Consider the following 22,633-nt stretch of genomic DNA (forward strand, 5'->3'; position numbering starts at 1 on the left):
CGCAAAATAACATTAAGTGGAGCGTATTTATTATTATGTGCTTATTTTCAAAAGACTTTTGTAGTATTAATTATCTTATTGTTTTAATTACTTATGCTTATATAAATTTGTATATAATAGCTTTTAATATACATCAGTGCGCACTAGTGCATCCAACTGAATTTATAAATTAAAAAATTATTTAAATAATATAATTAATATAATAACATAATTAGTTAATAATAAAAAGCTATATAATTCAAAACCATATTATTTCATTATTTATCATGCACATAAAAATAGTTCAATAATAAAACTTATTATCGCTGTCCGTATAATATATATTAGAATGACAAAACATCACGCGTAGCTAATAAAATATTAATAAATCCATAATATTTCTCCACATTTTTGATTGACAATTATGGATCTAGCATGGACATGCACTTATCGCCCGTTTTACCGTGGCATCGAAAAATGAATCTGTAGTTCCGACGGCTCTAAAATGGATTATTCAGTTATCTGCTGTATCAGCTGACGATCAGCTGATAGGCATTTACTTTCTTACCGAAGTGACAGATCGCCATGCCGCAAGTAATATAATACTGGGCATAGAGTATAGTGGCTTTGATCACAAAGTCAAGGCTAATAAATTGATAAATAAATCATATTCGATTATATTCGATTGATACTTAGAATCCGAGTTGAGTGCTTGAGGAGAAGTAAAGAAGTTGCGGAAACATGCCTCAAGGAAGGCGAAAAACTCCGTTCAGTGGAAAGGCCAAGAAGCTGCAAATGCAGGTTAAAAAGCAACGGCAACGGACTTGGCTCGGTATATATTGTATGTCAATATCTTAATTAAAGACTTAATGGCATTTGGAAGGTTTAGAATAAAAGATCTCGGTATCCAACGGTTTTATTATTTTTAAGATGTTATCTATAAAATGTTATACGAATATTCTGACACATTTCTTTATTTCTCTTTCCTCCTCTATTGATAAATCTTTTATTTTTTTATCTCTCTTTTTATATATCGCATATATGTTTACACAAATTTGTAATTTTTGTAAATTTAAAGATAACAAAAATTTGTTTTTGGGATTAAAATATAAAAATATATTACTAAATATATTACTTTCTAATTTTATTAGAAAATATATTAGTGAAATATATTTTTTCTTGCACATATTTTGCTTTTAGCAAATTATATTTTAATTATAAAATCACTTACCATATTTTACATCTGTGATTCTTATCATAGTGATAGCAATTTATGATTATTACTGTGAAAGATAAAATAACAATATGTATATTTATATATTACCAATAAATCAAGATGATGATGAGGACGAGTGCTCTAGCAATGCGAGCAATGCAGAGTGTGGAAAACAAGTACAAAAGATAAATAAACAACCAAGAGATAAATCTTCAAGGAATAGATATGCATTACAATTCTTTCAAGAAACCAACGAGGAATTGCGAAAACGCAAGGAACAAGCCTTAAGAAGTATTGAGCCCGTAAACCTCAAGGATCAAGAAATTTCCGACAATTATTTTCCACCTGGGTTTGATATACCAAAGCGACCTCCATGGGATTTTAATATGACGAGAGAGCAATTAGATATAAGAGAACAGAGATATTTCACAGTATGCAGTTGCGAATCTGTGTTAAACAAAATCCTAGCTTATGTTGAACTTATTTTTACCTAATAATTCTTTGTATTTAGGAATACTTAAAGAGCATGGAAGAATTAGGTAACTTGAGTTACTTTGAACTGAATTTAGAAACCTGGCGACAATTGTGGAGAGTCTTAGAGATGTCGGATGTTCTGTTGATCATTGTTGATATTCGATACACTGTTCTGATGTTTCCTCCATATTTGTACCATTATGTGACGAACGAGTTGCAAAAAGATATGATTTTGGTACTAAACAAAGTTGATTTAGCGCCTCCAGCCTTGGTAGTAGCTTGGAAGGAATATTTTCGCAGTCAATATCCAAAATTACATATTTTAATGTTTACTTCATATCCTACTTACAATCTTCGTGGTAATACGAACAACGAGGAAGGTATAAAGAAAAGACGTCGTAAAGGAAAATTACGGATGGCCGCGGAAGGAGCACAAAAGTTATTGGAGGCTTGTAAAGACATTGTCAGGGACAAGGTCGATTTAAGTTCCTGGCATGAGAAGATTCAGGAGGAGATGCACTCGGAGTACGATCTAGATGACATAGACCATAAAGATAATGTAACAATACAGAAGGAGGATACTACTTATTTCAAACACGAAAAATATAAAAATGGAATTCTGACCATTGGATGCCTTGGAACACCAAACGTTGGAAAGTCGTCCTTAATGAATGCATTGATGGGTATGCAAGATTTTTCAATCTATAATCAACAATTTTAAAAAAATACTTATATTCTATATTAAATGTGATTATTTTTAATTCTAAGTCAGAAAAATAAAATCGTATTGAGATTTATAATAGCAGACAAACTTCAACATCAAACAGTTACATTTGCTATTAAATGTGAGATGTTAGTATGAATCTCTCTGATATCTATTTATTTTGCAGGCAAAAAAGTCGTAAGCGTGTCTCGCACACCCGGCCACACCAAACATTTTCAAACTATTTATCTTACGAAGACCGTGTGCTTATGTGATTGCCCTGGTTTAGTCTTTCCCTCAACTGTACCAAAACAGTTGCAAATATTAATGGGCTCGTTTCCGATCGCTCAAGTCAGAGAACCGTACACGACCGTAAAGTTTCTGGCTGAAAGGATGGATCTACCGAAACTGTTGAGGATTTCTCATCCAGAGAATGATGATACATGGTCCGCTATGGACATCTGCGATGGTTGGGCTATGAAAAGGGATTTTATAACGGCCCGAGCGGCTAGATTGGACACATATAGAGCGGCAAATTCGTTGTTACGAATGGCGTTAGAAGGAAAGATTTGTTTGTACATATATCCGCCAAATTGGGCTATTGATAAAGGTATTACTCTCCCTTCATTCTTTTTTATTTGTTAAAATATAAATATCTTCATAAAAATATATTCAGTAAAATATATTATTGCAAATACTTTCATAATTTAAAAATTATGAAAGAGATACACACATATACACACACTTGAGAAATTATATTTGGGATAAATGACGTACATTTTTTAATGAATTTTGTTTCCAGAAAAATGGGAAAATCATACAGATGTTGAAATAGTAAAATGGATTCAAGCTAGAAATCAAGGAGATGATCGCGATACACAAATTGAATATATATCTTCCGAAGACGAAGAAACCTACAACGAAAAGCAAGAACAAAAATCTTCTCGAAATACAACGAATAATGGTTCAATGGAATCGTCGAGCGAGGAAAATGATATGCCGCTTGTAGCTAACAAGTTTTCAGCGTTGTCTACAGAACAATAAAATGATTTATTATTTTACGCCTTTCAGATTTTTTTATTTTTATCCCTTTTTACACACATATATTTCTTTCTTAATATATAATGAGCAATCTGCTGATGATAATGGAGAATAGTCGGCTGATCTTTCTGTGTTTTCGCCCGCGAAACACGATCATTACTATGACAGAACATTACGAGTAAAAATAGATTATTTTGTACAAGCCACTACTCTATTATACTTTTTTCGTTTTCCACTGTTGTTTCACTGTGCGCATGAATTATTTACAATGTAATTCTAGTTTGCAACTATTCTGGTGTTACTTTGGTCCACTATGAACTGATAATCGAAAAGATTTTTTTCTTTTAACTATGATAAACTACATCATTGCACAACTCGTACAGAGACAAAGTATACGTTATTAAAATCATCTACAACAATACACTTTTACGTAACAAATAATCTCTGCTACTCTATGACAATTATAATATGAAACAATGCAAGAGAGATAAACGATTTCTACTTTTTCGAAAAATATTTTGTTCAATCTGATATTTTTTTATATAAAGCAGATATTTCTCAATTACGGTTTTTATATAAGTTGGCTCAGAGAAATATCCTATATTCATTAACCCTACTGAGATCCATTTATATTTTATAAAGTCGAATGTCCATTTATTTGATCGCTAATATAAAATAATTTTAATTTCCATAAATCAACATCATTTTTAAAAAATTGAAGAAATTAATTCAATAACATATATTTATTTATGTTGATTTTGTGAAACGTAATAATATAGAAATTCGATTATATATACCTTCAAATCGTCAAAAACTGTTCTCTATATACCGAAAATAGCAATTATACATTGCGACGAGTAGCATTTAAGCTCCTAAGATCTTTTTCACGGAGTAACCTGGTATTGCGTAAAAGAATAAGAGCATAAGTATGATCAAACCGATTGCGACTATAGCCTTCAAAATAGCCCACTTGTAATTGTGCCAAACTATGTATTTGATAGATTTTAGCGGATTGAGAAACCACATAAAGGATGCGTCTGGTCGACTGCAAAGAAAAATAAAAAGATATTAAATATAAAGAGAGACACAAGAAAGAACTGTTATTATATATATACATATATATATATATATATATATATATTATATTATATTATTATACTATCTTTGGTTTTTCTTATAGAAATAAACTTAAGATATTTAGCCATCTTACTTTATATAATCACATATGTTATATAAATATATATATATATATAACATTTTGTAGATTTATTTTTTATGTTAAAATTGTCAACTTACTGTTAGTTCCATATCCTCGTTTTCTTTTTTTACATAAAACGGCCACCAGCCTTTTATACGTTTCTGCTTGAAGATGTTGACCGTTGGCACAGAGCCGTCCGTCTTCAGCATACTCAACGAGCAAAGCTTACTGTTCTTTGCTCCTCGGGGAAACCGATTGAGATCGAGAGTTATAGCACCTAGAAAATCATCTGCAGAAAAGTGATCTGCATCCCAGACCTGCAAAAAGCGTCGTTATTTTCTATCGGAACGAGATCGCGAAAGCAATGATTGTTCACGCGTTCGGAATTACCTGCAATTCTAGGCGCGCTGGTATCTTGCACTCGGTTTCGTCCCAACTAAACAGGCTTTCTTTACGATTAATAACGATCTTTTCTTCCGCTACCAGATAATCAAATGGAAATATGAAGCGCCAATTGAAGTTTCCTTCGCCGGTCAATGATCGGTAATGAATATCGGTGGATTGGCAATCTTCCGGTCCTTTTAACCAGCTGTTAAAAGTAATAGATATGTAAAATAAAACTTTCCTCTCTCTTTTTCTTTACGTATATAATTATATAATATATAATTATTAAATAAATGTACAAACAATTATATTTCAAAAGTATTAAGAATATTTAAAAAATTAAAGTTTTACAAAATTAAATGTAAAATATGAAAATACAAATTTACATCAAACACATATATCTCTATTTTGTAACAAAGTTTTTAACATCTTAATATATGTATTTCTCAGAGTATTTTGAGAAAATAATTTGCAATTGTAAGGAATTCGTATTTTTGATTAATTATCATTAGAGTTTTCTAAATGTAACAATTTGCTTGTACATTTAAACAGCTGTTTTTAAAAAAATCTTAACCAAATTTTTTTTTTTTTGAACGGAGGAATTTACCCCTTTACATAAATATCGCTCATCTTCTCGCCAGTAAAGAAGGCGTCGTCCTCCAAGACGACGTCATCCGTATTCCATATTATAATTCTCAATTCATAACTCTTGGGCTTTCTAGGTGAAATATCGATAGATGATCCAGGTGAAGGCATATCCATTGGAAACATGTCCACCCACATTTCCAATTTTCCCTGTTCAATTCCGGGCTTTTCCGGATTATAGAGCGGTCGGGTTTCCACGTGCTCGGGTACCAGAGCGCAACCTATTCGCGGAAAGCTGCTCCATTGATGGAGAACTGCTAAGGCAAGATGTTCTTCCATTCCTGAAAAAATAATCAAAAAAAATTCTATATTAATGTAACCGGAACTGCATATTTAGAAGCTCCATTAATCATATATATAATATATAATAACAATTAACAAATAAATATGTATAGAATAATAAAATAAAAAAATAAATGTACACAAAGATTATAATCGCGTAGAAATATATATAATTAATTTATTGTTAGAATTGCGAATTTAGAATCTTGCGTATTCTTTTATATCAAAATCTTTCCACATACCCTTCGTATGCACGTAATATTCCATCTCCTCATTTGAAAGGGAAAATGTTTTTCTCCCGATTGTAACGCGTCCGTGAGAATATACTGGTCCATCGATTTTGCCATCTTTGCATAATTTCAAAAGTATCTGAGTCGGCTTCATTGCGTCTCTCCATTTATTATATCCCGTCCTGAAGTAAAAATAACATCTAATTAATTTTGTATATTGAATTTTATTTAAGTTTTCAAATTTTTCTCTTATCTTGACATAAACTTATGTTGACATAAACGTATAATTTATAAAATATTAATATGAAAATATATATGGATAATTATAACACATAAATACTCTTAAAGAAAGGGTTCAGCATAAATTAGATTAAAGGAGATTGCGGTGTAAAAGTAATCTTTAATTCAGAAAAGCTCGTTAAAAGTAAATCACAGCACGTATTTTATTCATTCGCCAGTTTTAAATAAATGGTTGTTGCTGATGCGATAAAAAAGTCGCTCCGCTGTTAGATTACCGAATTGCGTGACACGATTTGTTTAATTGCTGAAGCCTGAAATTTATTTGCAATGCACGTCGTAATAATTGCTACTCATTAGACTCACTCGTCGTATTTCTTCGCGAGTCCGCACGTAGCGCGATGTCTGCTATAGAAGCGATTTTCTAGATCAATCTTGGTCTCCCCGATCATATCGTCTGTTCCAACCAGGTCCCAATCTAGGACTTGCACGGTGAGCAGGGAGTCCTGTGGAAACGTTGCCTCGATCTCAAAGCACCTTAAAAACGCGAATTCCGCAATTAGATTATAAATGAGCATAAAGAACGAAACTTTAATTTGTTTTTTGAGATAAAAAAATATGAATGCGCAAATGTTAAAAGAGCAAATATACAGTTATACATAAAATAAGAGGAAAAATAAATTAAATAAAATAAAAGAAAGAAACAAAAGCTTTGCAAAGCATGAACAATATGCTTTTCATAATAAAGTTAAATTACATAATTTACTAGAAATTTGTAAAAATAAAAAATGCCAATATCCCGATAAAAATTTAATTTTCATGAGCCATAATTTTTAAGCCAAATTTTTATATTATCAATATTCTTGATTGCAATATTATATCATTATTATAATGCTATAGTATATATATAGAACACATACTTTCCAAAAACAGGATTTAGTTGTTTCGATACATAATTCTCCTTGTCGCTGATTCTCTTGCCTCCCAGTTGTAAGACCACGTAGGGATCCGCCTTTCCGTTCAGATCGCAAGGATGAAGATCGTTAGCTTTGACGATGTAAACCCGTACCAGGACGTGAATAGGCTCGTTAGACGGGACACCCTGAAAGAATCCGTACTGCGGATCGAAACCCATCACGGTGTGATTCACCAGATCCTTGGGTAGCGGCCATTTATAGACCTTCAGTGCACCCTTGAAGCTGCCGACAATTCTTGATTCGTCTTCGGTCTCGTCGCCGGTTTTCTTCCCGCGGTATAGCTCAAATGTATGCAACCATTCCTTGAACTGCTCAAATTCAAGCTGAGTTTCCAGCTCTCCGGGATAAATCTTGAGGAGAGCGGTCTTTTTGGTATTGTATTGGGTGTGCTTCGGGCTGAGCTTCGAGAATCTTGTTGCGTTCGTCGGTGATTTCAAGCCGAACAATTTTTTCGTATGGGTAATTCCGGAATTCTTCTCGCCCGAAGCAACTAACTGGCTTTGCGCGACAGTTTCGTCCAGGAGCATCGGTAACGTTCCGTTTGGTTGGCTTTGGAATATGGATTTCTCCTTACGCAGTTCTTTGTTCTCTTCGATCATCGTTTCCACGGACGCAAAGTATTTCGTCCACCAGTCTTGACAGCCATCTTCGTCCTCTAACGCACCTAAATCACCTAAAAATATTAAAAAGAAATCTGCTATATAGATTGTATTTAAAATTAAATATAATTAGTGGAATAATGTATAATAGAATATTGCCTGAGAGAAAGAGTTATTAAAAATATATTAATTAAAATATCTCAATCTTAAATAAATTTCTCGATTTTAAATACATAATTAAATATAGCTTTCAGAACACACCTATGCTGTTGTCATTGGCTAAGCTCTGCTTCCTACGTATGTTTTGCTCCGTTTTGTCCTTCTTTGTAGAACCACATCCTATATCGAATCCCAGAGTAATAATGGTATCACCGTTATTAGATTCCAAGTCGGTCAATGAATCAGGCAACGATGTTTGTTGATATCTTGATTTAGATGAATCAAGAGCTACAATAAACATATAAAACTTAGAAATTCAAGAGGTAAAAATGATACAGATTTAATTCACAAAAAATTATATATTTATAACAAAATTGATTTAATTCGATAATTTTACAAAAAAATAACAATTTAATTTTTTTGTAACTACTACTCAAATATAGTGTTATAAGTAATTTAATACTTAATAAAAGAGAATATTTTATTATATATATCTCATAATTAAAATAAATATATTCTCTAATAATGAAACTATTATTATTACTCCGGTAATTTAATCATACTTATTTAAATTATGTATATTATATTAATTTTTCTATTTATTCCACAAAGTTCTATTTATCATAATTACAAAGCAGTTTCATAGTCTCGAAATTAATTACACAATTACCTGTATATTGTAGTTGATACAAGCTCTTTTTTCTCTCCTGAGCATCCTTTGCCCTTTTGGTCAAAGGATAGTACATATATTTGTGAATCGAATTGATGGTGTGAGTACCGACGAGGGTATATCTGCCGAAACTCCGGCAATCCACCGCTCTTATGGTCAATGGCGGTCGATAAAGTTCTTGCTCGGGAAGTTCCAATTCCAGAAATTTAATCGGCGTGTTGAAATTTGGGTTTTTCTTCGCATTTGCTATGACAGACGAGTAGAGAATGTGTCCGGCACATTCGACGTCCACACGCGGTTTATCGACGGTCAAAAGATGAATTCTTTTCAAATCTCGCAAACCCCAGAAAAGCACTTCGATTCTAAAACCATTGATTACGATTATTATGTCTATATAGTTATGTAAAAACCATTTATTTTATACATTTTTTTTCTTCCGCATAAAAGCTCGGTACTAAAAAGATTAATCATATACGGTGACGTTGAAGGAGAAACGCGCGCGCGTTTCTATAGTGTCGGTTCTATGTAATTTATTTTGATCATTAATCTTCATTTAAAACAAGATCTAAAAAAATATATAAAAAAATCTTGATTGAACAAATAATATAAAAAAGCCAACGGCATTACCGATATTTCGCCAAAGTAGGTCGGATTCCTACGGGCACCGGAAGAATCGGGCCTTGATCCTGACCGGAACCTGGAATCTGAGAGCCGCAACTGGGATCTTTGGCATCAGGCAGAGTAGGAAAGCCATAATCTTTGGTAGAGGGATATTCCAACAATTCGAAGACCGCCAAAAGTTCACCAGCCCTCGAGGTACCTCTAGTGACGTCATACCATTCCAACGATGGCGGATATTGCGGAGGAGTGTAGGGCTCAGAGGCGAGTTTGACGTGAGGTCGGGCAATCGCTCGTCCAATATATTCCGATTTTCCCTGAAAAATTGATTTTTTAGAAATTCCGATGCGTACGAGGCGAAAGTGTCACTCATCGATTATGTGACTATGAGAATATCAGGAAATTGTGTGTGGAAGGAGGGATTTAAATATCATTTAAATTCAGTAGATTTAAATATACTTATAGTTAAGGTATTCATGAACACCGTGAGAAAATGCAAAAAAGGTTAAATTACATGGATCTATGAAATAAATGCATTTATAAAAAAGAGGGAATACATTTTGGAGAAAACAGATTATAGCGTTTATAATTTTATGTAATCTGAATTAATTTTTATTTTACAATAAAAAACATTATTATGTATTATTTATTAAATGATAACATATATTTGTTCACAATAAAATAACTAATAGAATATTTTTTAATTCTCATTTAAAAGGCAACTCTGTATGTGTGAATTAGATTTCGGGAAATAAGTTATTATTAAACATAAAATTTTTTAACTAACAAGTTTTTCAAATAAATAAATATTTTTAGGAGTGTTTTTCCCAAATTATGATATATTATTTAAAAAAAATTTTGTCAACATTCTTTAATTTATATGCTTTTATACTTTGATATTATATGCTTTTCTTTCCGATAACGATGCATACTTTTCTTTGGAAATATTTCGTGTGTAGAAATATTATAATTACAATACTGCTATTAATAGACAGAGAAATGTACTTGTTCACAATAGCATGAAACCGTATAAGGTAAAGAAAACCAAGTGTTGTGCAAAAGTTATTTGCGGTTGTGCGGTTGTGTGTGTGCGCATGTGACTTTCCGTTGGCTACCGCAGCAATTTCACAAGTTGGAAACTTGCAATCTGCGAAATTCCATATTCATGAATGTTGATGTAACAAGAATCTGCTTGCTCTTTGTGTTTTTATATCCTAACATAAACGAGTGCCGTGCTAAATTACGGTATTTCCGGTGCGAGTGTCGTATAACGTGCGTCGTGTTATCCGGCATCGTATAGGTAAATGTCAATATGTTGTATACAAACTGTTGAAGCAGAGCCCTCATACAGTGTTATGTCCATAGCTACAATATGACTCTGCAAAAAGAACGATTACGAAATCATAAAAGCAATATAGAAACGACTGTATAGTACTTCCTACTAACACGTTTTGCCTAGTTATATAATTTTAATTATAGTCGTATTTGAATTTAATTACAACAAAATAATTTTTCTCAATCTTCGATTTTTTTATGCATTAAATATTCTTGAGCAATTTTGGATTTTATGGCACAAATTGCATAAAATTGCAACAACATTTGAAAGGTCCGCGAAATAATTGCTATTCTAAAGGCATTTGGATAGATTTTTCACTTATTACAATTTTTACTTTAAAAATAATATAACGTAAAAAAGGTATTTATAAAAATAGAGAAATAAAGAGATATATAATCAACCCGAGAAACTGCGAACTTTACTTACCACTTTATCCTGATCAAACAGCTCGATGACGATGGACGGTGGGTCTTTCTTGATTTCCTCGGCGGTGCCGTAGATTAAAATGTCATCAAACAGTAGCAGCTCGTCCCACGTCGGGCTGAGGGTCTCGTCGATCACCTGGGTACACTTGCAAAATTCACCGCAGATCACCCTCGCGAATGGATCGGAAAGACCGGACGCGTCGCTGCCGATCAGTGATCTTGCTTGGTACATGTGGGCCCTCAATTGAAATTTCTGGCAATCGATTCAGTATGGCGTACGATTATGCATTTATTTTCGGAAAGCTGCGCGAGTCAAAAAAAAAAAAATACATACATGTTTCTGAACATAGTGAAGCATAATGGGCGGCAAAGCGCGCGGTTTATCCACGTTCTTCAGTTCGTGACTGAACTCGTATCCCTTCGGCAAATTCTGGATAAAGTACTTTTTGTGCTTCAGTATTCCCAACCACATGTAGATCTGTAATTTCGTCTGAATCGCCCATCCCGACGGTCCGAACCTCTTTTTACCTGGAAGCTATATATGAATTCTACTGAACGCGAGAATAGCACAAAATTATTTGAATAATAACTGTTAACCGGATGTGTCTCAATTTTTAGGATTTAATCTTTAAGTACATTAAACATTAAATGCAAGAAAAGTAAATAATAAATTTTGTACACACATAATAAAATAAAATAACATATAAAATTGTTAAAATTACATTTTGCAAAAATGTCTGATAAATATAGGTAAAAAAATAACTGTATCATAAGTTTATTATTAAGTTTAGCCAAATCAATCTATCGTACGTTTAGGTACAGTTGCATATTTGCAAACTTAGTATTATTTTTAGTGTACTTACTTACCTTGAGGAACATAGTCTGCACTTTCCCACAATGTCGACCGCATTCCTCATCGACCACCGAATAGATGAGTTCACGACATGATATCCTCTGATATGCGACTCGTCTACCGGAACTGATTACCCAGATGAAAACGTCCGGCAGAGAATCTTGCGGCTGTAAAAAGAGAGATTTGCAATTTTATTTCGTAAGACATGCACGATGACATTTGAATGACAGCTACTGACATCCTCGACGAGGAACTTTAATTTCTGCAGATAGCTTTGAGCTGTCTTCAATCTCTCCTTGAAGCTACTTTTTGTCACAAGCGCCTTGAGGTTGCGCGACATGATCCCGATATTTTCTAGCTCCCGCTGACACAATTTCGCTCGCTCTTTATCCAACTTCGTCTTCCCGACGCCTGGACCGGTTACGCTAGACTTGCTAATACTGACATATCGGTTACAGTTGGCGCTCAGCTCTTCAAGGGTACTCTTTAGAAGCTTCTCGCACGTTGAGTCCTCTAAGTGCAACTGCACCTCCGACAATCCTTCCTCCTAGTGAAAATACAAAGAAAATCCGATTATTGGCTTTATATTCTTGAGAAGATAACTATCTGATTAAGGTAAATGCACACATCAAGTAATTTTGATAAAATAAAACTAAATATTTGAAACATCATTGATACGTCATGGTAATGCTTTAAGTAATCAACTTCTGGTTAATTAGTTTAAACCTATAAACTGCTATAATTTACCATTTTATCGATAATCTTGCCGATGATATTGCTGTTATACATTCTGCGTCTGTAATCCGGCCATGTGCTTCTCACGTGAAGACACGGCTTGTCATCCCAGTACGGTAGAAAATAATAAATCTTATCATGCGTCATCGGTTTATTAGCCGGTGTGGTACTCTGCCAGGATCCAGTGAGCACTTCCTGTAGATCGTTCTCCTCCCCGCTCGTTCCACCCCTCGATCCTGCATCATACATCTACGACAAGCGAAACAAATTTCATTCTTTAGAAATGAAATTGATCTCTTTAGAATATTTCTTTTCACCTTCTGTAAGAAAATCTGCTTAAAATAATATTCTTTGATAAGAAATCTTTTCAGCTGATTGGTTTTCCGAGAATCAATTGCGTAAGATTTTTCACCTTGAAACTTTCATTGTGACCGTCCAGAGCGTTGCCCGCATTCCCGATCGATATTTCAAAGTACATTGGCTTGTCGCCTAGTTTCTTATCGATCATTGTGGCATCCATGATCGTGGCAAACAGGAAGAACTCCTCGTTTCTCGCGTATGCCGTTTCATTGACCGGTACCGTTGGTTCCATCTCGACTTCCGACGGTGCCATTTCCACATTATCGGTAATCTCGGTTCGTATTGCTATCAATAGCCTAAACGTGAACAACAACCGAGACAGATAGTAAAGCAAAGTTGCAATTTCTTGTGAATTTGACAATAATTTTATAATATCTCCAATTTAAGTTTTAATTTAGTCTACATGTTTATTATTAATATAGTTATTAATAATTCTAATATTAATTATAATTTATTATAATTTATTCATGTAATCGACATGATTATAATATTACTTATATTATTTATATAATAATAAAATAATGTTTTGTGTTACACACAACCTTGCTCTATATGAGATTCCTTCGCCCAAGCCGGTGTTCAATGTTGAATGCTCGTCTATGAGACTGTAATCTCTGATGCTGCCATAAAGATGAATAAACGCTGGACCGAAGGTTGGCAAGAAACCTTTCTCACCATCGTTGCTGATCTGTTTTAGGTCAACGAAGTGTGTACCGATGACAGTGGCGTGCACTGGGTCGTTATCGCATAATTGTATCTTTATCCTCTGACAAAGAGGAGGAAACATCTCGGTGAAAACTATCTGCTCGTTCCATACCGGAGCATAACTATTCCTCTTCACGCTTGTTTTCCCCTAAAGTCCCATAAATAGAAAAAAACTGGTTTGTTTCCATGTGCACTATGTTTAACATTATATTTTATTCAAATTGTAAAATGTATATTTAACAATATATTCACGTGGAAAGAAATCGTAATCTTGTAAGATTCTTACAATCGCAAAAAGATAAAGAAAAAAAAAAATGATTTTCTGTTATAAAATATGTTTATATTTAGCTACTATAAGTATATATAAATTAATAATAAAATTAGCAGTATATTTTTCAAGGCAATTAATTTTACTAAGGTAAAAATTTTAAATACAGAATAAAATAAATTATGAGAGTGACAATATAATAAAAATTATATTTTTTTGTCTTTGCCTGTGTATATTACAAAATACAATTTTGTTTTTTATTTTTTCTCTCTTTGTTTTAACTTTTTTCAAATGCAAACACTTTTAATATTTAGTTTTTTATGATTTTTAAATTTATATCATATATAAGCATTTTTTTATTTATATTATAAAACAAGTTTTTATAACTAGTGTTTGTACGATTAAAACTATAGCAATATTATAATAAATATTGTTGGATTTTACAATATTATAATTAATTAAATTCGTTGTAAAGATACGTGGAGCTTACGCTAAGCCCAGCAAAAGACACTTGAACGTATGGGTCCACCAGATCTTTCACTTCTCCCGTGAAAGCCTTCTTCACGTTCGCCATAATACTGCTGTTCATTTTCGGTAAGCCATCAGCTCTGTAAATCTTCACTATAAATCTCGCACGTTGTCTCTCGATCGGCACACCATCGGGCAATAAGAGATTGCCCTCAATGTCGTCCTCGTCTTTCTCGCTTTTCGGAGGTATTTTTACGGTATCACCTTTGCCGATGACACTTATGTCGCATTTAAGGTAGCCTTTGGGGCCACCAGTAATGTCATCTGGATCGGTGAGCAAAGCCCATTTGTGGTAAAACTGATGATCTAGGATATAAGTTCACACTGATGTGGATTCGTGATGATTTATTAAAAGAAGAGAGAAATTTTCTATTAACTCGAGAAGTTCACTCTAAAAAGCAGTATACGTAATAATGCTATTTAAAAAAAAAAGTAATTTTAAAATTAATAAATTTTATTATTAAAATTTGATATTTTTTAAAGTCCCTTTTTATAAAAAAAAGGAAAACAATTTGAAATATATACACAAAAAACTATAATTAGAGAAAAGTGGTTATATATATAAAAATAAAATATCAAAAAAGAATTGTTAATAATATGCAATGTGTAATAGTTGTTACATTTTTCATGTTTTAATCTTTTTGAGTGAACTCCTCAGTTCTAATTTATAGTTTACACACAGTTAAAAACAATACATAACAGTAAATCACAGATAGTGAGAGAAAGAGAATAGCTGATAATTGATAAGAGATTTGCAAAAAGCAACCGAAAGGCTTTGTGTTTTTTAGCATATAACAGTTGAGAAAATTGCGATTTTTATTTTACTGATTTTTTTTCCGAGTTTTTTGGAGCATATAACAGTTGAGAAAATTGCGATTTTTATTTTACTGATAGTTAATTTTTTTTTAATAGAGTGCGGTTTACTATTCAGAAACCAAAGCAAATAAATTTTTTCCATACATTCAAAAAGTTACTTATATTGTCTTTTTTAAATGCGCTCAATAGATATTTTATTCTCTAAAACCATGCGCCTCACCCACGCATTACAGTTTTAATATCAGGGCGCATTAATGAGTAGTTTTCATTAAGACTGATAATTTCATCAAATGCGTCTTTGCGCATTCATGAATAAATACAAAGCATTTGTCTGTCTTTGATAAATAAATGCAAGATATCGATAAAATAGCATATTAAAAGAGCGCCCGAGTATTATGCAATCTTAATGTAATTAAATAGCTATACAATTATGCTTTATTTCACTTTTAATGGCATAATTGATACTTTGCTCAGAACATTTAATCTTGTTATATGTATATATTATTACTTTATTCAACTTTATTAAAGTATCGAAGTAATATAACTTGATATAATACAAGTATACAAGACAAAAGTTTAATGATATTTTTTATGTTATAGAGTAAATTATTTTTTTTAACGAAAAATAAAATGTCTTTTTAAAAAACTAAAAAAGAAAGATATATGTTTCTTGTAAAAAAAAATCAAGTACTTCTAAAATATTTAAAAATAAAATATTTAATAGATTTTTTCAATTCTTTTTATTTAACTAATTTCAATCTTTCTGTTTTTATATAAAATATTAATTTAGAACTTTATTCTTGAAATATTTAATATTTCCAATAATAAACAAATTTAGAAATTTGTTTATGTGCGTGTATAATTTTATTTATTTTTCTTATTAAGGCGAATATCGCATGCGAGTTTTATCAATTCGAACAAATTGAATTGAAAGGAACCTATATCAGTAATTTGACTGAAAGTTTATCCGATTATGAGCAATTTATTAGCTCGACGTATGGATGATCGTAAAATTTGTAACCGTGCCACATAAGACTTTAGCGTGTGTGAGAATGTGTTCAGGATTAAACCGAGCGTATACACATTTACGAAGAATGTATAATACATGCGTAAGAAACATCTATATATATATGTATATGCGGAGGTGAAAAGCCTGGCATGCGAACGATTCGCGATAAAAATAGGGCTTATGTTTTTTTTTTTTTTTTTTTTTTTTTTTCGCTTTTTTTTCATATGTCGGACAAATGATGATTGATATTTCGCCAACGCTCCATAGTTTTCCCTAACAATTTTATTCAAAATGTTGACCGATAGATATACGTTTCGATTATGTACGGTGACTTCGCTAGATTTCAATGCAAAAATAAATTTTTCTGTGTGTTCTGTTTTTTAATATTCTTTTTAATGTTAAAGGTTGAAAAATTTTTTGTTATAATATTGTTTCATTTGCAAATGAATATGCTGATTTATTCATTATTATAGGTAATAGTGCTATTAGTATATGACTATTTTATAACAATATATGATAAGAATGCCAACTTTAACGTTCGATGAAATTTACATCTTAAGATGCTTACTCATTTGCTAATGATGTTTTCGCATATAATGATCGGAACATGAAACATGTGCGTTTCGTAGTGATAGAATTCGAGATAAAAATATTGATATAAAACTACTAACATTTAGATTATTATCAATGTATGATATGTAAAAAATAGTAGATTGACTACCATTAAAAAGAGATCAAAAGTGGATTTATATTGCAAAATTAATCAATTTCTTTTGTTTACTACATTAAAATTTCAATAAAATGATATTAAAAATGCATTTACTTTAAATTGATTAAGATTAATGTTTTGAAGCAAAAAAATACTATCACAACAATCATTTATTGATTAAGTTGGCAAAAAAAAAAAAAAAGAAATTGTAAGCTAGTAAAATCCAGTTAAATTCTTAAGCGTGCAATTATTCAGTTACGAAACATGTGTTACGTGCGCACGCACTTTTAGAGAACCTTTTAAATTCACGATCATGAAAAATTAAGATAACAAGATTCGAGTTGGGATTTTTTCAAGAGATAATAATGCGTCATAACAAATTTTACTGCTTTCAAAGTTCCTGGAATTATGCAGCGCAAGAAAATACCTATCTTGCAGACACAAAGTTCTTCGAAACTCGCAAGCAAAGTGCAAAGAACGATGTAATAAGGAAATACTTTATTTGCCGATAACACTTGCCGATAAAATGAAATACATTTGCCATCATATACCGAGTAAATACCGAGTCTCATACCGGGTGTATATTTGAGAATTTAATTCGCGACAGTAACTCTCGATAAAAATGATCAAATAACGATTTCTCACATATATTAATTACATATTTACGAGTTTTTTTTTCAAAGAAGCAATATTTATATAATAGACAGGCACTTGTTAAGAAAAGTGTTGTTATCAAGAAAGTGCTACGGATTTTTACTATAGTTATAAAAACTGAAATAGTTTATTTCATATACTTATAATTGACATATTCCGGATACAACTGTAACCAACCTATTATTTATTTATATTTTCTGTATATTTTCTAAGCTATATTTTTTAAAAATAATAGTATATATTTTGCATTTTAAAATATAGTTTTTTCATTGTAATTTATATTTGAATTAGGCTATTATATTTTGTTCAAAATCGTTTATCGCGAGTCGCTTTCGAAGTATAAAATTCTTATTTACACCGAGCATTAGACTCGTATAGTCTCTGGACAATGCGAAACCTGTACCTGGTTGTGCCCATACCGTCGCGATGTCTAATTTAAAGATGCCCAGCGTTAGATTAGCGCGCAAGAGATTCCGCGATTGCTGCACCTGTGTATTATTAAAAGATGTGCTATTTGAGCTTCTTCCTTATCTCTTCTCATTTACGTTTTCATCTTGAACATCATAAGTGCCTAACTCATCATCGAATATAATTTCACACAGAATTTATATGTTCTTCCCTTAAACCATTTATCAATGATTGATTTCCGATACGCATTTAAATACCCTCTAAATGTAATTATGACAAGCGATAGGAACATTTAATAAAGCAAAATAATTCACGCAAACCCGCATTTATCGCGCCATTAAGTGCACTACCAAAGTATTAAATATTAATGGATAAATTAATTGATTCCTCTTGCTTCGGAGTTTCAATATCACAATATAAATTAACACATGCGGATAAACTTACCGATAGCGTGATAATTTTGTCGAAGAGCATAACGGGCGGCATGTGAAAATCGAAGACGAAATACTGAAAATATAAAACAAAGAAAGAATTAGTTACAGATCCGTAAATATATAAATTATAATAATACGAATAATACAAAGATACTCTGAAATCTGGAAATTAAATAAAAACTTTATAAGGAATCATCAATTTCATTCTTAATTATAATTTTATATTAAAATTTTTCTTATTATTCAAATCTATAATCGCGTAAATAATGCATTTCTGCTTTTTACTTCATTATAATATGGGCAATTCGTGGATTCCTTGACGCTCGTGTATTTGCGCTGATCTCCGACTTGTACACAGACCACCGGATCCATGTTGAGACCGGCGAGTTGCCTCGCTTCGATGATCGTAACGCATACTTGATAATCCTGGGCTTTTAATGCACTTTGCCAGGTGTCACTCGCCTGTGAAACGAGAAAAGTTTGTGCTGATTCATCTCGATTTAAGTCGCCTGAAGTACGGAAAAATATGGAACGGCACCGTTCTAGTGCAACGCTTTTGAATTTAAGAGAGAAATAATATATACAAGGTAAATCACTAAAGGTGTTACAGGTGTTGCTAATATTTCTGAAACTGAACAAGATATGATATTTTTATTTTCCAGAGACTGTTTGGTATCGAAAGCGGGCATTCGACGCAGAAATGGAACTTTACATTGCAGTTAACGTAAAATTAATGTTCGTGTAGGCAGATTTCATATCTCGTAAATATTAGCCTATAACATTTTTAGTGATTCACCCTATATTCACGCTAGTTGTATAATATAACAAAAAGAAAGACAATGCTTAGAATGCACATTTATTATCTCTAAACGTTTTCAAAATTCATAACACGTTTGAAGCAATATCAAGCAACATGTGAATGATTTGAATATATTAAAGATGTTGTAGAAATTTGAAATAAATATTGTGAATTTACGTTGATGAATTGAATATAATAAAAAGATGAAAAAAAAAACCAATATATTCAAAGTGTATATTATTATAATATAATGAATTTCAAGCATTTTTAAAGTATATTTCTCATTTGCAATATTCTTCCATTTTTCTGATGCAATATTTATATTTAAAATTCTGAAAGCAAATATTGAACGTAACATGTAAAATGTTTTTTTAAGTGTAATGTATAAGAAATTCATGCTTTCGCAGAAAAAAAATGTCACTTAGAACATGTCTTAATATTTGCAAATGGTTTCAAAGCACATCTTTTCTAAAAAAATAGCTTATAATATTAATAGTTGTAAAAGTAATAAGTACTGCATAAAGTTAAAATGGAGGCAAAAGTAATATCGCGCGAATTATACTGATAATATACTGATAATTTTGTAAACTATTTATAGAGATACATATCTCCCTATCGCTTCACAATATTAATACGAACTACTAATATTTTGCGACATACACGAGTAGCCATGAGATCATAACTACTTGTCGTAAAAAGAAAAAAAAATACTAAATAATTCCACGTAAAAACTTTGCTCATGCTTCGCAATTTATTCTCTCTCGTCCTCAGAATCGATCGATTTCAATCTCATTTAGAGATAATTGAGACATCATTTATAGATAGTTGTTACTTCAGTATTATCGCGCTATAATGCTTAATGCAATTGATTGTGACATTTTAAAGTTACTTTATATTGCGAGAACTGCGTTTTTTCTAAACAAAATTTGTTTTATAAATTTTAATTATTATAAAAAAGTAAAGCAATAACTTTTTATGCAAAATTAAAAAAAAAAAAAACATTTTAAAACTTATAAAACATATAAAAATATAACAATAATATAATATATAATATATATAATATAAATATATAAAAATATAATATTGAATAAGATATTAAATATGAAAAATATGAAAACAACGTACAATTAATAAACAATCAATATTAAAAATACATTTAAAAAATATTGTCTCATCTGCTCATTGGGTCGGCTTGTCGTCTCCGATTAATTCATGTATCCTGAATTAATTGTATAGTAGTATGTGTGAGAAGTTTTCTCGCTCTACAAGATATGTTTTTTTTTTTATCTGATACATTTATAATTACGTACACAAATTGGCGAATAAAACAAGATTCTGATATCAAGATTTAAATTTGATGAACTTGGAATGTACAAATATATTTTTCCTCCACATAATATTTTCACATTGTGTTTCCTCAGTCGAATATTGTCGTCAAAATACGCACTGTACAAAAAGAAATGTCCTTTTAAATATAAATTAAATATTAATAGTAAAATGTTATTCAATTATGTTCTTTTCGAAGACTTAATAAGCAATTATAAGATTTATAGATTTAATTAGCTGATTAATTATGCAGAATCAATGTATAAATATGAAATATGAAATAATTAATATAAAAAATTATATGTATATAAGATTTATATCCGGTGCAGTTATTATTTGCAAATTTTCATACTTTTAATATTATATACTATTATATATATTATCATATGCGTAAGAAATTTTGTGCTTTGGAGAGTCACAAGCAAGAATGACAAAATGTTATTCAACATTCTTATCTACTCATGTCGGTGCAACGTAACATAAATTTTATCAATTGTTATAAAAGATATTAACCTTAGGTTTCGATCTCTTGGCCGGTTTTACAGCCGTCTCTTCTTGCTCAGGTTTGGCATTCAGTTGACTGTCGTTATCGGACGTATTCGTTTCAAGAGATGTCATGGAATTCGTACGTGAAGGTTCGTTTGAAGTTGGGCAGCTGGAATCCTGCCTGTCGAGGAGTTCTCTGGTTTCCGAGTTATTGTCGCAGGACCGAGCACGTGGTGGTCTCTGCTTTCCCAATTTCAGCAAGGATCGCATGCTCTTCAAAGTGCTTCTACAGGAAATGCCGTAAAAGAATCGGATATAAATTTCTTTGAAAGTTTATCCTTGTTGTAATTCATGCCGAGAAACTAACGACGTTTTTTAGAAACTATATGTTGTTGCTTGTTTCAATATTAATGGAAATATGTGTAATTAAGAACAATGTTTAACCACAAGTTATATCATTTACAAAATTTAAATTTAAATACAGTGAACAAATGTTTTTATTCTTTTACAATTAATATATTATAAACAAATGCGCCTAAAGATGTAAATTGAATTAAATAACAGCTTTTAATATTTTCTAAATAAGGAAAAGGATTTATTTTTTTCTACAATTTATCGTTAAATATATTAGCAAACATGAAAAAATGAGAGACGAGTGGCAAATATTTTTAAAAATCTAGATATTTTTTAACATTCAATATAAATTCTCTAGAAATAAATACGTCTCAGTCCATTTCAGTTTGTATATCTTCTCCGCAGAATATAAATATAACTTCTCTATATGGCTTGAAAAGCCGTTTACTAGAATCTCACGTTTATATCACTTCGATCGAATTTCTTATTGTTGTGCATCGAGAATGTTGAAGGAGAGAAGCATGGTTAATATATCTAAAAATTTTTAATCGTAAAAAATATTATTAAACAGTTCTCGAAAAGTACGATTACTTTATAGATTAATAACTGTAAACAATATATAAAAAACAATATATAAAATTTATATTTATATATATTATAAAAATTAAATCTTACATTTTATTTAAATTTATTTATTCTATCTCTTCAATAATTAGTAAAATATTTAAAAAATAAGGTTTTAAAGACCTCAATGAAACCGAGATAATTATGTTATATATTTCATACGTCATTATAATCCGTTGGGTGAAACACGTGTCATACTACTGGCCAAAAGGGGAACAAATTTGACGAGGGTCCTATATTTTCTTACACCAACAATATGTCACATTCTCTCTACCTCGATTCTTATTGATTATAATATTGCCGCGAATGTAAGCGGCGTTGGTAGTTTTGCGAATGAAAATGTGTCACAGGCACATTATTACACATATGGACAGCCACGGGTTACGTTCGAT

At 31.4% G+C, this 22,633-nt stretch overlaps 2 protein-coding genes across 3 annotated transcripts in view; one reads left to right on the plus strand and one right to left on the minus strand.

The window, feature by feature from the left end:
• The first annotated feature begins 559 nt into the window (after positions 1-559).
• Positions 560-3,437, plus strand: LOC115238604 (guanine nucleotide-binding protein-like 1). 2 transcript variants are annotated; one of them, XM_029812572.1, is made up of 5 exons: positions 560-811; positions 1,316-1,626; positions 1,707-2,352; positions 2,560-2,982; positions 3,175-3,416. In XM_029812572.1, exons 1-5 carry the CDS (start codon positions 721-723, stop codon positions 3,414-3,416), a joined length of 1,713 nt encoding a protein of 570 aa, XP_029668432.1. In that variant the 5' UTR covers positions 560-720. The 2 variants fall into 2 exon arrangements, with proteins under 2 accessions (XP_029668432.1, XP_029668431.1); XM_029812571.1 differs by having other exon boundaries at positions 721-820; positions 3,175-3,437.
• Positions 3,438-4,700: 1,263 nt separating this feature from the next.
• Positions 4,701-22,633, minus strand: part of LOC115238629 (otoferlin-like) — a 33,495-nt gene continuing 15,562 nt past the window's right edge. The window contains exons 5-26 of the mRNA XM_029812618.1: positions 21,291-21,549; positions 18,938-19,114; positions 18,663-18,725; positions 18,214-18,298; positions 14,585-14,928; positions 13,664-13,974; positions 13,174-13,417; positions 12,774-13,010; positions 12,265-12,573; positions 12,041-12,193; positions 11,508-11,708; positions 11,175-11,426; positions 10,740-10,790; positions 9,422-9,729; positions 8,795-9,156; positions 8,227-8,412; positions 7,310-8,039; positions 6,756-6,926; positions 6,165-6,334; positions 5,603-5,921; positions 5,002-5,200; positions 4,701-4,928 (exon numbers count right to left, since the gene is read on the minus strand). Of these exons, the coding sequence (XP_029668478.1) occupies positions 4,701-4,928; positions 5,002-5,200; positions 5,603-5,921; positions 6,165-6,334; positions 6,756-6,926; positions 7,310-8,039; positions 8,227-8,412; positions 8,795-9,156; positions 9,422-9,729; positions 10,740-10,790; positions 11,175-11,426; positions 11,508-11,708; positions 12,041-12,193; positions 12,265-12,573; positions 12,774-13,010; positions 13,174-13,417; positions 13,664-13,974; positions 14,585-14,928; positions 18,214-18,298; positions 18,663-18,725; positions 18,938-19,114; positions 21,291-21,549 (5,359 nt within the window). The remainder of the gene's footprint in view (positions 4,929-5,001; positions 5,201-5,602; positions 5,922-6,164; positions 6,335-6,755; positions 6,927-7,309; positions 8,040-8,226; positions 8,413-8,794; positions 9,157-9,421; positions 9,730-10,739; positions 10,791-11,174; positions 11,427-11,507; positions 11,709-12,040; positions 12,194-12,264; positions 12,574-12,773; positions 13,011-13,173; positions 13,418-13,663; positions 13,975-14,584; positions 14,929-18,213; positions 18,299-18,662; positions 18,726-18,937; positions 19,115-21,290; positions 21,550-22,633) is intronic.

This window comes from Formica exsecta, unplaced genomic scaffold (genome assembly GCF_003651465.1).
Source record: "Formica exsecta isolate Colony F162 unplaced genomic scaffold, ASM365146v1 scaffold352, whole genome shotgun sequence".
In the NCBI taxonomy this organism is placed as follows: Eukaryota; Metazoa; Arthropoda; class Insecta; order Hymenoptera; family Formicidae; genus Formica; species Formica exsecta.